The sequence below is a fragment of the Camelus dromedarius genome, chromosome 27, assembly GCF_036321535.1.
Source record: "Camelus dromedarius isolate mCamDro1 chromosome 27, mCamDro1.pat, whole genome shotgun sequence".
Classification (NCBI taxonomy): domain Eukaryota; kingdom Metazoa; phylum Chordata; class Mammalia; order Artiodactyla; family Camelidae; genus Camelus; species Camelus dromedarius.
The window spans coordinates 8,208,793-8,224,091 of record NC_087462.1 but is presented as its reverse complement, the minus strand read 5'-3'; the positions used below and the strand labels follow the sequence as shown (position 1 = coordinate 8,224,091).

General features: G+C 55.9%; 1 protein-coding gene across 3 annotated transcripts; it reads right to left on the bottom strand.

Annotated features, from left to right (window-relative positions):
• Positions 1 to 78: 78 nt before the first annotated feature.
• On the bottom strand, positions 79 to 15,008 carry ADGRE5 (adhesion G protein-coupled receptor E5). Of its 3 annotated transcripts, none has more exons than XM_064479913.1 (20): positions 14,853 to 15,008; positions 11,660 to 11,710; positions 11,350 to 11,472; positions 10,674 to 10,829; positions 7,833 to 7,964; positions 7,101 to 7,247; positions 6,514 to 6,660; positions 6,383 to 6,426; positions 6,175 to 6,252; positions 4,607 to 4,778; positions 4,352 to 4,525; positions 3,976 to 4,199; positions 3,072 to 3,260; positions 2,129 to 2,320; positions 1,646 to 1,872; positions 1,475 to 1,541; positions 1,246 to 1,337; positions 991 to 1,159; positions 799 to 903; positions 79 to 709 (listed from the first exon to the last, which is right to left on the bottom strand). In XM_064479913.1, the coding sequence occupies exons 1-20, from the start codon at positions 14,902 to 14,904 to the stop codon at positions 680 to 682; spliced, it is 2,571 nt and encodes an 856-aa protein (XP_064335983.1). In that variant the 5' UTR covers positions 14,905 to 15,008; the 3' UTR covers positions 79 to 679. The 3 variants fall into 3 exon arrangements, with proteins under 3 accessions (XP_064335983.1, XP_064335984.1, XP_064335985.1); XM_064479914.1 differs by having other exon boundaries at positions 4,418 to 4,525; XM_064479915.1 differs by lacking the exons at positions 7,101 to 7,247; positions 7,833 to 7,964 and having other exon boundaries at positions 4,418 to 4,525; positions 14,853 to 15,007.
• Positions 15,009 to 15,299: the final 291 nt, after the last annotated feature.

Below are 15,299 nucleotides of genomic sequence, written 5' to 3'. Positions count from 1 at the left end.
TGGCTCCCACCCCATTTGCTATTGTCGGCTCTTAGCATTTCAAGGACCTCATTGGTCAGTGAGCCTGCAGCCAGCAAGCAAGATATCAGCGTGATATTTAATTTTAAGTCAATGTGGAAAGGTTTATACAGATAAAATAACATTACACAACGTCCACAGTCTTGACAACAGTGAGGATCCTCTGCCCTGGGGCAGATAGGCCTCTGTACCGTGAGCCTTGGTGAGCAACTGGAAAGGGCCCTGCCCTTCACCCACCTCTGACTTCAGTCTTAGCTTAACTGGGAATCTGAGTCCCAGCACTCTGGCCTCTCGTTCTGTAGCAAAGACAGATGAGGGGAAAGGACCAGGCCTGGCACAGGAGCCCTCAGTCTTTCCTGGCCTTGCGTACCAGGGCAAAGGGCTACAGCCCCGGGCCAGCTTCTGTCTCTACCCTGGGTCCTGGCCAGGCTGGAGCTGAGAGGCAGCCAGAAGCAGGCCCAGTAGGTCCAACTGTCCACCCTTGCTAGGTCTTCTGGGGTCAGTGGCAGATGGCAGCTGTCACCCTCCTCTCCATGGTACACACGAGGAAGGAGGCAAGAGGGCAGAGGGAGCAGAGCAGTCGGAGAGGAGGAGACATTCTTCAGCGTGTGCAAAAGCTGCTGAGGCCACGGGAGTTGCTGGCCTGGCCAGAACATGGCTTTCACATGCCTGACTCTGATGGCCTGAGGGCCTGGAGAGGAGGGAGCCCCATGAGAACTGAGCCCTGAGCCCAGGCCCGTGCCTTCTGTCCTGCACCCTGGCCCCGGGCTCAGCCCTTACCCGCGTCTGACTGTGGCTGGAGCCAGACCCCGACGTGGATGTGGTAAACTCCGAGTACTTGTTTCCGGCGACCATGCAGGCCCACTTCCGGTATTCCTCTCTCACCTGTGGGGCACAGGGTGCTGGGTCAGGGGAGGAGGGGGCCCCAGGCCTAGGGGCTCAGCCCTGCCCACAGCCCGGCCCACGGCCCACCTTCTTGTTGAGCAGGCAGTACAGCACGAAGAGGAAGAGGCCCTGCAGGCAGTTGAGGATGGTGAAGGTGTAGGACAGCACCCAGCTCTGTGGGTCGAAGAGGAACAGGCCAAAGACCCAGGTGCAGCCCAACACGACGAGCTGGGCGATGGCTGTGATGGTCAGCACCCTGCCGGGAGGCAAGCAGTTGTAGCATGGGGGCCCCTACCTCACACATCCACTCCTGCCAGTCCCCCTCCCTGCCCCGGCTCTCACCTGGCCTTCTTTAATTTCTTTATGTCTGGGTTGATTTCGGAAAACTTCTGAGTGAGTTTCCAGACAGTAATCACGAAGATGACAGCATTGCACTGGGCAGGGAGCATAGAATGTGGATTAGGGAGCGTCCTCGGAACTCCAGGGAGAAAGCTTCTATGTTGGGGCTCAGTGTGGAGCTAAGTGCGCAGGTTTTCAGTGGGGTGGGTGTGGGGTGGGGCGGGGAAGTTACCAAAACGATGAAGGTTACAGGTCCCAGGAAGCTCCAGAGGAAGCCTTTGTCGTGTTCCAACCAGCAGCTGGGTGAGAAGGGAGGGATCTGATCAGCACTCTGAGCCTAGAGTGGAGTTGGAGGGGAGCATCCCCCACGCTCTCCCGTGTTGCCCCATCACCCCGCACTCACTAGAGGGTGCGGCCATAGCCCTGGCTGTTGACGGCGGCCGAGATGGCCACGATGAGCAGGGGCACGCCGTAGCCGATCAGGCAGAGCCAGCGCTTTTTCAGGCCTTCGCCTTGGAAAACGCGCACCACTAGGAAGTAGAGCTCCACGCCCTCAAGGCTCATCCAGCAGAAGGCAGCCAGGAAGCAGTAGTGCAGCAGTCCCGCCACCAGGCGGCAGCGCATCCCCACCTGCAGGGCGTGGGGAGTCGGGCGGGGGCGCAGAGTTGTTGGGGGAAACGGGTGGATGATGTCAGTGGTGGGCGGGTCCGCGGCCAGATCTGGGCGGGGCGTGGCCACGCAGGCGCTAAAGCCTGCGCATTGGCAGGGCCACAGGCTCCCAGGGCGGGTCAACCGGACTGAGTCCCGGGGTGAGCAGGGTGACTCCCGGCCCTCGCAGGCCTAGCGCTCAGGTGAGAGTGGGGCCTTCCACGGGGCGGGGCCTCACCTCGCCGCCTTCATTCTCGATCCCCGCCAGGAAGATGGCGGAGCCCACGAAGAGGCAGATGCAGAGGTGCAGGTGCACGGTGGTGCGTGAGCCCTGGATGGGCCGCACCAGCAGGAAGGTGAGAATGCAGAGCAGCAGGCAGACCAACGACAGTGCCAGTCCCACCTTGGTGATCAGGGCCAGCTTCGGGTCCTAGATGCAGGATGGTGGGTAGGGCTCAATCAGCACCCTAAGGCCTTCCTGCCCTCCTTGTGGGCCCTACCACCCAGACCTACCTGGGACCTGACCTGCAGGACTCTGATCAGGTGGCTCACCTCCCGCTACCTCCTCCACCATCAACATCTGAGTAAGCCTGCTGTGCGTCTCATCCTAAATACCACCACCCCAACACCCATGCGTGCAGCAGGGATCCCCTGTTCCTCCAGATGGCCCTCCCCACTGCACATCCAGACTGCTCTCCTGTGAGAGGCTCCCCAGTGAAGCCTTAATGGCAGCAACCTTTCCCAACGCTGATGGGCCCACCTCTCCGACCCTCATCTCATGCCCCTCCTACACCTGGCCACACCTATGAGCTCATCAAACCCCACACTTTGGCCCTTCCTGGACCTCCAACTTCCCTGCTCTGCCTGGCCCATCCCATTCATTCACTTGGCCCAGCTTATCTGAGGATCTCTCTGAGGCCACATATGGAAAGTTGTGCTCCCTTAGGAGACTGTAGCGATATTTAACAACTAGCTAAGGGTGGGCAGTCAGAGGGGCACTGGCAGGAGCAGGGCCTGTAGTGCCAGGTCACTCTGTTTAGCTGCTGGGTCACATGGAGGTCCGGGGGTCCCGGGGAAGGGCTGGGGCGGGATGTAGCACACCACCAAGAACTGGCTGCTTGTCTTGCCTAAACTGACCATGCCACCTGTGGGCTTTTGAGGGTGGCCCCTGGGCTGCTCACCTCCACGTCGTAGTGGGCCATGAGAACCGCAAAGCTGCTCAGGTGATTGCACTGGCAGGTGGTGCTTTTGTTCCCGCTGCCCAGCTTCCAGCAGCCCGAAGTGGCCCAGGACCCGCTCCCGCTGTTGTCATTCTTCCAGAAGGCACAGATGAGCTCCTGGCGTGGCCCAAGCTTCTGCTGTGTCTCTTGCTGTAGGCAGGTAGAGGTGGTCATAGAGGTTAGCCTGGAGCCCACTCTTGTGTCCTAGGCTTGGGTTGAAACCAAAGAGGGCTGCTTTTCATTTGACAATTGTCTATGGAGAACCTATGGTGTGTGTCAGGCCAGGGGACACAGGAGTGAACAGGGAAGACACAAGTCCTAATAGTGGAGGAGACAGGTGGAAAATAACAAACCTAATTAAACAAGTAAATTAGATAGTGTGTTAGAAGGTGACGAGTGTGAAAGAAAGAAGAAGGAAGGAAGGGAGGAAAAGAGGAAGAGAGAGAGAAAGAAAAAGGAAGGAAGGAAGGAAAGAAGAAAGAAAAAGGAAGGAAGGAAGGAAAGAAGAAAGAAAAAGAAAGGAAGGAAGGAAGGAAGAAAAAGCAAGCAAGCAAAGCAAGCAGGCAGGCAAGCAGGCAAAGGGGAAAGGTGTGGTGTGACTACAGATAGTCATTAAAATAAGCAGATCAGGGAAGGCCTAGAAGAGGTGACAGCTGAACAAGGACTGGAGACAGGTAAAGGACCGAATCACATGGGGAAAGGATGTCCCAGGCAGAGGGCACAGCAAGTGCAAAGGCCCTGGGGTACATTTAAGTAAGGAACAGAATAGGTGGAGGTGGGGAAATGAATGCTGCAGAGGGACCATAGTGACCTTGACTATGGGGTGAGCAGTAAGGCTGATCCTCGCCCCCCAGTAAAGACTCACAAGGTGAGAAAAGGCGAAGGTGACGTTGAAGTCGAGTTTATCCGTGTTCCTGTTGCTCAGAAAGACCGAGCTGACGGCTGTGAAAAGGCTGACCTTGGCACCTCGGACAGGACATCCGTGGATCTTTTCCAGCTCAGCATGCTTCTCTGAGTCCAGGTCAAAGGAGGCGTTGGCCAGCAATTTCTGCATGTTTGGGCTGGAGAGGATCCCCACCACAGTGGGGCCTGGGGGACAGACATGCTGGCTACCTTCGGTTCTTCCTCCCATGCCCTGTCCTTCTTCCTAAGACATCTAATTCAGGTTCGCCAGTCCACCGTGATGCCCAGAGTCCCTCCCGATTGGTCCATTTCCAGTTGCTGCACATTCTGAACCTCACCCCTAGCCACATCCTGGCTCCTCCTTCCCTCTCCCTTGGGTGCCCACTCTGGATCCTCGCTGTTACCCGACTCCCTGGCTCCAATTGCCATGGTCCAGTTCAGCAGCATCCGTGCATGGCTCTGGCCCACAGTGATGTTTCCATTCACCGGCTCCTGGACCACCAGGGACAGCTCTGAGGGGAGAGGGACAGTGATCGGGAGCTCTAAGTGGAAGAAGGGGTTCGGCACTGGGGCAGGGCAGGACGAGGCCTCACCTGTGTCCCCAGGGGAATGGTAGGTGAAGGAGCCATTCATGGTTTTGGCCAGCATCCTCAGGACTTCTTCAAGGTTTGAGAGCAGGAAGGTGGCTATGCGGTGTCGGGCAGCCAGGTCCATACCCAGGTCCCCTGGGATTTTCAGCAGGTCATCCACTGACGTGATGAGGTCCTGAGGGTGATGAGTGATTGTACCACAGGGGCCATCTGAAGGATCCTGATCTCCCCTTCCCCTCCCCTGCCCCCCCGAACTGGGGTACACACAGGAGAACCACCTGGGTAGCCTGGGGCACAGGCATAGGAGAATTATCGAGACACTACGGTAGCCAGAAGACAAGTAAGAGGATTGAGGATATGCCTCTGTGCACATGTTATAACCTCAACAGCGCTTAACGTTTATCAGGCACATGCTTTATGTCATGCCCTGTTCTAAGTCTGCACTGCCCAGGAAAGTTGCCACGAGCCACATGTGACAATTGAAATGTGGCTCTACGTTGGAATGGTAATATTTTGGATCTACTGGGTTAAATGCAATTTTCAACATTAACTTCACTTGTTTCCTTTTCCTTTTAATTTTTATTTATTTATCTTTTACTTTTACATTTTAAAAATGTAGCTACTGGAGGAGAGAGTATAGCTCAGCAGTAGAGTGTGTGCTTAGCAGGCATAAGTTCAATCCCTGGTATGTCTATAAGAAAAAAAAATTAAACTTAATTACCTCCCCCAACCCCACCAAGAAACAGCTTTTAAAAAATCACTGATTAAGTGGGGAGGGTATTGCTCAGCGGTACAGTGAGTGCTTAGCATGCACGAGGTCCTGGATTCAGTCCCCACCACCTCCATTAAAATGAATAAATAAATAAAAATCCTAATTATCTCACACCAAAAAATGATAACAAAAATTTTTTTTAATTAAAAAATGTAGCTACTGAAATTTCAAATGACATAAGGGGCTCACATATTTATTTATTTTTAATGTATGATTATTTTTCAGGGGTCCACATAATTCTACCAGGCTAAGCCCATATGTTAGAACTTACATAGAGCACTTATATTGTGTGCCAAGCACTGTTCTTTGAGCTTTAACTTCTATGAGTTTATTTAAACCTTTTCACCAATTGTATGAAGTCGGCACCATTTAGGAAGTGAGGTGACTGAGGTCCAGAAACAGGGAGTCACTTGCCTCGGGTCACACAGCAGGAAGTGGTGGCAGGTGGCATGGGGTGTGTTTGAACCCTGTGGCCTGGCTCCAGAGGCAAAATTCTCAACTGCTCCATCCTATTGCCATTATATGCCTCTCAAGCTACTGTGTGTGTGTGTGTGTGTGTGTGTGTGTGTGTGTGTGTGTGTGTGTGTGTGTGTGTGTGTGTGTGTGTGTGTGTGTGTTTTGGGGTGTATATGTATGTCTGTGTCCATATAATGTATATATTTGGTGCATGTATATTGTGCCTACAGTCACATGCGTTTCTCTGACCAGAGGCCCCTGCTTCGGCTTCTCCACTGACCCTGAAGCGTCTCCCTGCCACCCCACACACGGTCCTGGGCTTCCCCCCAGGGCCTGCCCTTACCTGTATAGTTTCCTGAGCCGAGTCTGGCTGGAAGTCTCTGCTCATACTCTGGACTTTTTCAAAGAAGCGAGAGAGATTCTAGGGAGAAGTTTGGGGGGGGGGTGTCAGGGAGTCTCATGTGTGGGTGGGGGGGCTTGGGGCAAATGGGTAGGCAAGGTGGGCTGCTGGGAAGGATTCTTGCCTCCCGATTCCTGCTGGGGCCCCTTACCTGGCTCTTGATTCCAGGGGGTGCGGTCCAGGTGGCGAAGATCTCTGCAGGGGAGAGGACAGCGGTTCATTGGGTGTGAGAGCATCTGTGTTTGTTGCGGGAGGGGTCTCGGGTCAGGTGAGGACAGGTACCTTCACAGACGGTGGTCACTCGCTTATCCTGGAATCCGGGTTTGGGCAACCAGCCTCGGCGGCAGCGGCACGTGTATGAACCCACCGTGTTGCTGCAGACGGTGGAGCTGTGGCACCGATGCTGCCCAGAGCTGCACTCGTCCACATCTGGGAACACGAAGAAGGGGGTCAGGCTCTGTCCCAGCCCCGATGAGATCCCTCTGCTCTCTGTGCCCCACCTCCCTTTTCCCATATGAGCGTCCCCTCAGCGCTGAGGAGGGGATGGCACCTGTGACCGCACATCACTGAGTGGTGGACACAGTTCTGACACACAGCAGGGGAGCCCCGTACAGGGTTGTGAAACTATTGAGATTTCTTCATCCCAGTTAGTAATTAGCTGCTGCCTGGGTTTCCCGGGAGCCTTCCCCTTGGTACCCTGGCTCCTTCCCCAGGACCCCCCAGATCTTTTTACATTAAGCCTCAAAAGAACGCCTGGCACAGCAGGGCCCCCCCAGCGTGCATTCTGCTTGGTTTGTGTGGGGCCGCTGAACGTGTGATCGGATATTTTGAGTGTGGGTCTCCAGGAGTGTAGCATCTGGGCTCTGAACCTTCGCAGATGGTGTTGTTTGGGCCGTTGGGGGACCCGGGAAGCGGCTTCCAGCCGGGGCGGCAGCGGCACTCATATCTGCCCACGTAGTTGAGGCAGTGGGTGGAGTTGTGGCATGGGTTTCTTCCCAAAGCACATTCATTCACATCTGAGGACAAAGCCAGAGGGTCAGGCATCCCCTCCACTTCTCACTGTACCCAATTCTCACTGCCTGGCACCAAGGACCCCATCGTGACTGCATGTGCCATCACCTGGTGACCTTCAACTTCACCTTCCAAGCACCTTATGGTGACCTCCCTGCAAGATGGGTGTGGGTCCCCAGTTCATAGGCGGTAAAACCAGGAAGGAAACTGAGTCAGGGGCTGGACTTCCTGACCAAGGACTCTTGACTGCCCCGTCCTGGAACAGGAGGTTGACAGCTTCTGGGAGGTTCCCCTTCTAGGAACAGGAATTGACAGCTTCCTTTGTTCAAATGTGACAGATGAGGAAGGGCTGAGGTCTAGGGGGTGCTGACAAGGGCTCCACAAGGGAACCCCAGGCCCAGAAGGCTCTGCCGTCTCCATGGCCTACAGCGGGAGCTTTCAGGGAGGCGAATCCTTGGGCAGGGCCTGGGCAGGGCCTTGGCATTGCAGGAACCTGGGGGTCTCCTTCTCCCTCCTCCTTGGGCTCCAGGAACTGCCTCGGCTCCTTTCCCAGCTCCAGTCCGGCCTCATAGTCTTCCCGGGGCCTCTACCTTTGCACGGCTCCGGGCCCTCTGGGTTGAGCTCCAAGCCGGGCGGGCACTGGCAGGTGTAGTTGCCCTCGGTGTTGATGCAGATGCTGCGGCCTTTACAGATTCGGGGTTTCCACTGACATTCGTCCACGTCTGCAACGGGAAGGAGAGGGTGATGGATGCCTGCGGCTGCAGACGGCCTTCCAGGGCCGGGGGTCCACCATGTTTCCTGGCATGGAAGCATCTGGAAGGCCCCACTCTCTCTTCCCCGGCGGGCAAGTGCCTTTTCTAATTCACATGCAGACATCCTATGGGCGAGCATGGTGGCACACACAGTTGTCCCGATGTGACCAGAAGTGGCCCAAGTCCTCCCCATCTGCCAACTCTACCAACTCTGGCTCCCTCAGCCTCCCTGGGCAGCTCCCAGTTGGAGGGGGAACATCACAGCTGCCTGTGTCCCAGCCTGAGGACTCCGACAGAGGCCTGGGTGGGCCTTCCTGGGAACCGAGTGCAGAGGAAATGCTGTGTTCCTTTGTCCTGACTCCCCCAGGGCGGGTGCTGCCAGCTGAGCTCTCCTCGCAATCCTGATGACCCTGGCGGGACAGTGCTCTTCCATCCACGCTAACTCTGAGGCTCCAGCTCCATGGAGGTGGGCCCCTCAAGGACGAGGCTTTTGTGCAGTGACACAGAAAATGAGGATGACGCCAGAGGGGCCAGGGCCACCCGGACAGTGGGCCCCAGGCCGTGCTGCACAGTACAGCTGATGTCCATCCAGGCAGCCTTGGGCTGTGAAGGTGCCTTTTTCTGATTCCCATGAAGTCATCCATCCCCTGAACTGGCAGGAAGAAGAGTCCACATCTGAACAAGGCCGGCGGGGGGCGAGGGCTGGGTGGCTGGAGCAGGGAGCAGATGCTGATGGACAAGGGGTGGCAGGCGTTTCTGCCATCTTGGCCCTTGGCTCCCACCAGGTGCATGGACCTGTGGGCCCTGCCGAGTGGGGCTTAGCCTCCATCTTCCGTCCCCAAGTGGTTTGTGTCATCATGGGGCCTGGGGTGATCGTCTCAGGGTCCCAGGGTCCACCATGGCTTGGGGGGGTCTGAGAGGGCTCCCGTGGGGGCAGGTCTCATCCCAGCAGTCACTGACGATGGTGAAGAGGACAGATACGGTTCTGGAACACACGGTGCTGTGAGCTTGTTCAGTATCTTGAATGCTATCCTCTCTTTTGCTTTATGCACGTAAGATGCCAAGTGGGCAGGGCGGATGTTCCAAATATTTGGAAGTGACCCTCTGAAGAAGGTTCTGAGCCTTGGGCCAAGGTTCAGAGATGGTCGGGAGACTAGGTAGGTGCACAGGACAGCCCGCTGATTCCTGGAGAAAGTGGGGCGAGGAGCTGAGGGAGCAGCTGGGGTCTCCTGCCCGTAGCAGACCCCACCCCACAGCCAGAATATGGGTGGACGCATCCTCCAGTGCCATAAGGGCTGGAATGCTGAGGTGGGGGTGCACAGACAGTCCAGCTGAGCCTGTCACAGAAGTAGGTCTTTAGGTGGCTGATCTTGATCCAAACCGACGGCTGCTCTCTCCCTGTGACCCACCTCACTTGTTCATCCACGTCTCTGCAGGGGCTCACAACAGGGGTGGGTGGCATCCCTAGTCCAGACACACTGAGTGGGATCCATGACCATCATATGTGGTTGTGCAGGTTGCTCACTGCACAAGGGGCAAGTCGGGGAGGAAAACCAGCTCACTCTCCATTCCCCAAACACATGGTGTTCACCTGAAGACAAGGGACCTTCTCCCAATTCACAGGAAGGCTCTGGCCAGGCCACATTTCAAGACAACATCCACCCACAGAGGCCTCTACGGACCAGCCGTGCCTCCACACAGATGCAGGTCCCCTCTTCCCTCCCACCAGGGGGGCTCGGCTGCCCTCCCTCTGCAGGGCAGGAGGGAAGGGGCCGGGACCAAGGTCGTGGGCTCTTCTCTCTGCAGCAGGGTGAGACTGAGGACCCTCCTCACAGTCCTCCGGACCCTGGCCTCACCCTCCTCCTCACCTCCCACCTTCACTCTCCTCCCCTCCCAGGCTACAGGTTTCTGCTCTAACCCCCTCTCTGGATGAGCTGTGGCCCCCATCTGCCCACTGCTGGCTTCATCTGCCCTTCTGGATGCCTGAAGCCCCTTCCCCTACGTGCCTGCTCCCCCTGGAAAGGGGGCAAAGCATGGAGATGTGTGGAGGCCAGACTCCTCCTCAGGTCCCTGCTGAGGGTGGACCAGAACAGCTGCCCTCTGAGCACCCGCCCTGGGGCACAGCCCCCCAGGAATGCCCACCCTGGAGAAGATTCGTTAGATCATAATGGTTATAAGTTAAAAACCCAGCAGCCACCACTGTTTTGTGCTTTATGATATTATATACTTTCCCAGCAATTCTATAAGGTAAGCACCATTGTCACCACCTTTTTACAGATAGGTAGACTGAGGCACAGAGAGGTGAAGTAACTTGTCCAAGATCAAACAGTTAACAAAAGGCAAAGCTACTTTTGTTTTTATATGTAAAACTTAGGGACTCTTTAAAAAGAAAACATAAAATCATAATGATATTACCACACCTAGCATGTTATCAGTGACTTCTGAATAAGTATCCTGGCCAGTGTCTCACACACAGAAGTCAGGATTTGGGCCCTTGGCTCGCGCCACCCTGCCTCTCTGTGCAGGTGGGACAGGCACAGGTTCACCTGTCCCAGCTCAGACCTGGGCGCTACACCTGTAACCTAGGCCCTGCCTCTCAGATGCTGCAGGAATGACTCTGCATTTGGGCGACCCCAGACCTCATGGATGGAGAGGTGGAAGACACAGGGTCATTCTTACCTTGACACATGTTCTCGCTCTCATTCCTGAATGTTGGTGCCCCAGAAACAAGCGCGTATCCTGGGATGCACATGCAGTAGTAGCTCCCTTCTGTGTTCTTGCAGTCTGCCGATTGTCCACAGGACACTGTCAAGGGTGGTCCGCACTCATTGATGTCTGGAACACAACAGGGCAAAGGGTCACCTTCCAAAGGCATGAGTTCCCTCAAGGCAGAGATCCCCATCCCCTACGTGACTCCTCAGCATTGGGCCTGATGCTTAATCAGTGTCTTTTTGGAAAGAATTAGACTCCCAGGCAAAACTGCAGAGGCTGGGCTGCACCTGGAGCAAGCCATTCCTGAAGCTGTGAAATCTGCTCTTCTTGGCCCTCTGGAGTTGGACACAGTGAGAAATGCTGAATTCAGGGGTGGTGGAAGCTCTGAACCCCCCTCCCCAGTCCTGCAAGGACAAACTGAGGCACAGACTGCTGGAGACTCAGCTCCTCTCTCCCCAGGGAGCCATGCTTATTCACCTCTTATCTCTCCACTTTCATAATTTTCCTTCCTCCTTTTTCTGTCCTTGATGACAATTCTGAGGACAAAGGGTGAGGTCCCCAACCAATACTCATGTCCCCCACGGTCACTGCGTTGTACCCCACAAGCTCTGCAGGTCCGTCCACCACCCCCAAGTCTCTGTACCATCACAACTCTCCAAGAGGCTGGTGAAGATCTCTGAACCAGATGAAGAACTGAATCCCGGAAGGCAGCGACAGGAGGTACCGTTGACACATGAGGAGTTCGGAGGGCACCACCGAGCACAGGCTGCGGGGGCAGAGACCTTGGTCAGAACATGAGGGCTGAGCCAGGGGCTGGACAGCGGGGCAGGATCATCGCTAGAGAAAGGGGTGTTGGGGGCCTCTCTCTCATTTGGGCTGAGGGGTGTGAGTGGCGGGTTAGGGCCCCTTCCCCAGGCCCCGGCTATGGACTGAGTTGCTCCCAGCAGACTCACCCGTGGAGTTCTGAGATCCAACTTCTGGTAGAGTCAGCAAGACACACAGCACTGGAACAGAGAGAGGGAGGCTCAGGGGGGACGCCGGAGCAGGGAAGGGTAGATTGGGTCTTACGGGTGATGAAACCAAGAGAAGGAGGCTGTTGACCGCTCCCAGGCTTGAGGTCTGTCCACTGCTCAAGGAGAGAGTGAGTAGATGGCATCTCCCTGGGATCTGACACCTACGGCCAGAGGGTCTGCCACCTGTCATCTGCGAGTGGGTTTCAGAAACCGAATGGGGAAGGGGGCCCAAGCATCGTGGCAGTCCTGGCTCCCGCTGACTGTGGGCTGGGTGGGCACCAGTTCAGTAAACAGACTGGAGCCAGGTGGCCCCAGTTCAAATCCTGGCTCTCAGAGTCTCAGTTTCCCCTTCTGTAGAATGGGGATGGCCATGGGACCCATTTCCTAGAGCAGTGTGTGAATTAAGCTTGCAAATATCACCTGGTGTGTCAAAGTGTTTACTGTCATCACATCATCGTGTCTTTATATAAGAATGAGGGTGTTGAACCAGGTGTTTTCTTAGCTAACTGCCCCCCAAAGCCAACATCCTCTGGCTCCCCACCCTTCCTTGGGGACACAGGTGCATGCACACCACACCCACAACATCTGTCAGCCCCGATGGCCATCCCGGGACCCGGTGGTGACATTTCACCTCAGGCTCTCTGTGCACAGGAAGATGCTGTGGGTTCACTCTGGGGAGGTACTGACGGAGTCCTCCTCCCCTGAAGTTCCTGCCGTTCAGGGGCACCCTACTCTCAGGGCATTATTTTGGGGGGCCTCTTCAAGTCATCAGGGGCCTCAGAGATGGGGATCTCCACATTGCTCACCAGAGAGAGAGAGAAGAAGACAAGAGATGGAGAGAAAATAGAGAAGAGAAACAGGGAGAAAGAGAGACAAGGAGACAGGCAGACGGAGGGAGAGAAACAGGCTGAAGTTAAGACAGGGATAGCGAGAGATGAACAGAGAAATAGGGAACTCAAAGAGAGAGACAGAAACGGCAGAGATTGGACAGAGAAACACAACAGAGATATAGAGATTGAGAGTGAGGTAGAGAAAAACAATTAGAACAATTAGAAAGGGGGGGTGGAAACAGGGGAAGGGAGTGAGGGAGAGCAGCTCAGTAGCAGGTAGAGGTGTGGAGAGAGCCTCGGGGAGGCATCCAGTCCCTGCCCATCTGGGAATTCCAGGGGGCAGCACAGACCCCAATGATCCAGAAAGACCCCAAAGAGGATAGTGGGCGGAGGGATGGGGGCCAGGAGGAGGAAGGGCAGGCATGAGTCACTTCCTGGGCCAAGGGAAGGGATGACTCATGGCTGGTTGCCCCCGGAGGAAGCTCCCAGGGGAATTCTGGGGGGGCTTTCATTGTGAGCAGGCTTGAGGGGCTCTGGGGTGGGGTGCAGACTGGAGGGTCCCCTGACCACTCAGCCCTTAGCTCTGAATGATATCCCTCTGGCCGGCGGAAAGCAGGGACCCCCTCCCAGAAGCTCTCCCAGCCACGGTAAACTGAGGTCAGAATGCCTTCCCCTCCCTTGGGTGAGGATTTCTCTCTTCTTCCTCTCTGGCCACAGAGCTTGGCTAGTTTTCCCCTCGGCCAAGGCACAGTTCCTCTTTGCAGGACAGACCGCAGAATGACAATCCCTGGCAGGATAGGACCTGAGCTGGTTCGTCCCCGGCTCCCAAAGTCTCCAACTGCCACTTTCATGCTCACAGCTGCCTTAGGAGGCAGGCTCCGTGTCCATTCTACAGATAGACAGACTGAGGCTTGGCACCCAGAAAAGGCTCAGGAGGAATCTGGTGAACAGAAGCACCTGGAGAAGATGGAATTGAGGGGTCAAGTACTCCAGACCCTGCAGGGGAGTGGGAGGGCTCTTTTGTGGGCTGGGTTTTTCTCCCCTACCACGGAGGCTCCTGGGCCAGGCTTTTTCCAGCTGGATCCTTGGAAGTCACCCAAACAGGAGCCTGGAGAGGAGCTGCTGGTCATTTACTCCCAGCCCCATCTGGTTTGCATTCCCCCTGCGGAGCCCTGAGCAGTAAGATTTCTGGGGTGGGGGTGGGGCAGTCATTTTCTCCTTGCTCCTCCTGCTAAGGACCCCCCAGTGCATCCCCCAGACTTGCCAGTGAAATAACAGTAGTAGTAGTAGTAGTAGTAATAATAATAATAATAATAATAATAATAATAATAATAATAATAATAATAATAATAATAATAATAAAAAATATTGTTTACTTAATTCCTCCTGAGAACCAGGAATAATTTCTATACGAACTCCATTTTACAGATGTGGAAAGTGAGACTCAGGGGCCCTGAGATTTGGCTCCAGTGAAACACTGTCCCCCATCAGGTGTGTCCCACGCAGACTCCTGTTTCTTGCTTCTGAGAGTCCTGGGAGGCCATTGAGCTCACACCTGCCACCCTGGCCGGCACGGCACGGGGAACCCGTCCCTGTGGCCCCAGGAAGCTCTGGTTGGTACCTCAAATGCCATTTCTACATTCTCTTTGTTTCTTGGTTGCTCAGGCAACGAGCTGCCCTGATAACCGTTGGAGCCACCCTGGGTGGGGCAGGCAGGGAGGCCCTGGGGAAGTTACAGTAAAAGTCAAGTTCAAACCTGGAGCCGGCAAATCCTTTCCACCCACAGCTGAGTTCCAGCTGGGTCTGAGGGAGCAAGACTGTGGGTCTCTGGGGCTGCCCCTGCCACTGAGATGGTGGGGGGACATGGGAGTACGCCCACAGGGGAGAGGTCCCAGCCCCCCACCCTCCAGCTGCCTAGCACCCCTCCCCCAAATGCCCTATGTCAAGAGCAGCTGTCTGCCAGGTCCCAGCACAAACTTTTGTCCCTCTCCTTCCCCAAACCTCAGTTCCCCCACACCTCCCACGTGGATCCAGCAGAGAACTCAGATTTCTCTGGGAGGGGGAACAGGCTCTTAGAGCACCCTGGGGGATTGTGCCACGGCATGGGGTGCCAGCCCCTCTCCCCATGTGCCCTCAGTGCTCGCCTGACCATGTGGCTTTCTCTGAGACCGGCCCCAGAGCCGCCAGCTGCACTTGGCATTTCTCACCAGAGAAGAGGGGGTTGCGGCACTGAACAGTGCTGCCAGGAGTCCCCTTGTCCTCTTCCCCAACTCCCTCCCACAGCAGGGCCCCCAAATTCTCACCATGAAAGAAGAGAAAGGACAGAAATTCACCGCTGCGGTGGGGGCCTCCCATGGTCTGAGCAGCCAACAGGGGATGCAGAAGATGGGGCAGGTCTGCTCTGTGTCCCCAGGCTGGGCAGCTGGGCGGGCTTTCCCGAGGCCGCCAGACCTTTATAAAGTGGGGGGAGGAGCAGCCGGTGGCCCAGGGCCCTCCCCGGAACTGGCGGGGCAGCTGGAAGCCAACAGGAAAGTGCAATAAAAACACAGACCCAGGGGCCCTGCACACACAAACACACACACACACTCACACGTGGTGTTGCGGTACAACCTGCCCTTGGAACGTCTGATCAACTCTCTGGTCCCTGTGGACATGGGCTGGCCTATCCCAGGAGGAAGGGCTGAGTCTAGCCCAGAACCTGCTTGGCTTGTCTGGGTGGGAGGCATTTTTAGGGCTAGGGAGGTGCCACG

Coding starts and splice junctions, on each gene's coding strand:
- ADGRE5 (XM_064479913.1), bottom strand. CDS start 14,904: ATGGGAGGCCCCCACCGCAGCGGTGAATTTCTGTCCTTTCTCTTCTTT. Junction 4,526..4,606: donor CCATTCCCCTGGGGACACAG/GTGAGGCCTCGT, acceptor CTCTCCCCTCAG/AGCTGTCCCTGGTGGTCCAG. Junction 1,873..2,128: donor TCGAGAATGAAGGCGGCGAG/GTGAGGCCCCGC, acceptor CACGCCCTGCAG/GTGGGGATGCGCTGCCGCCT.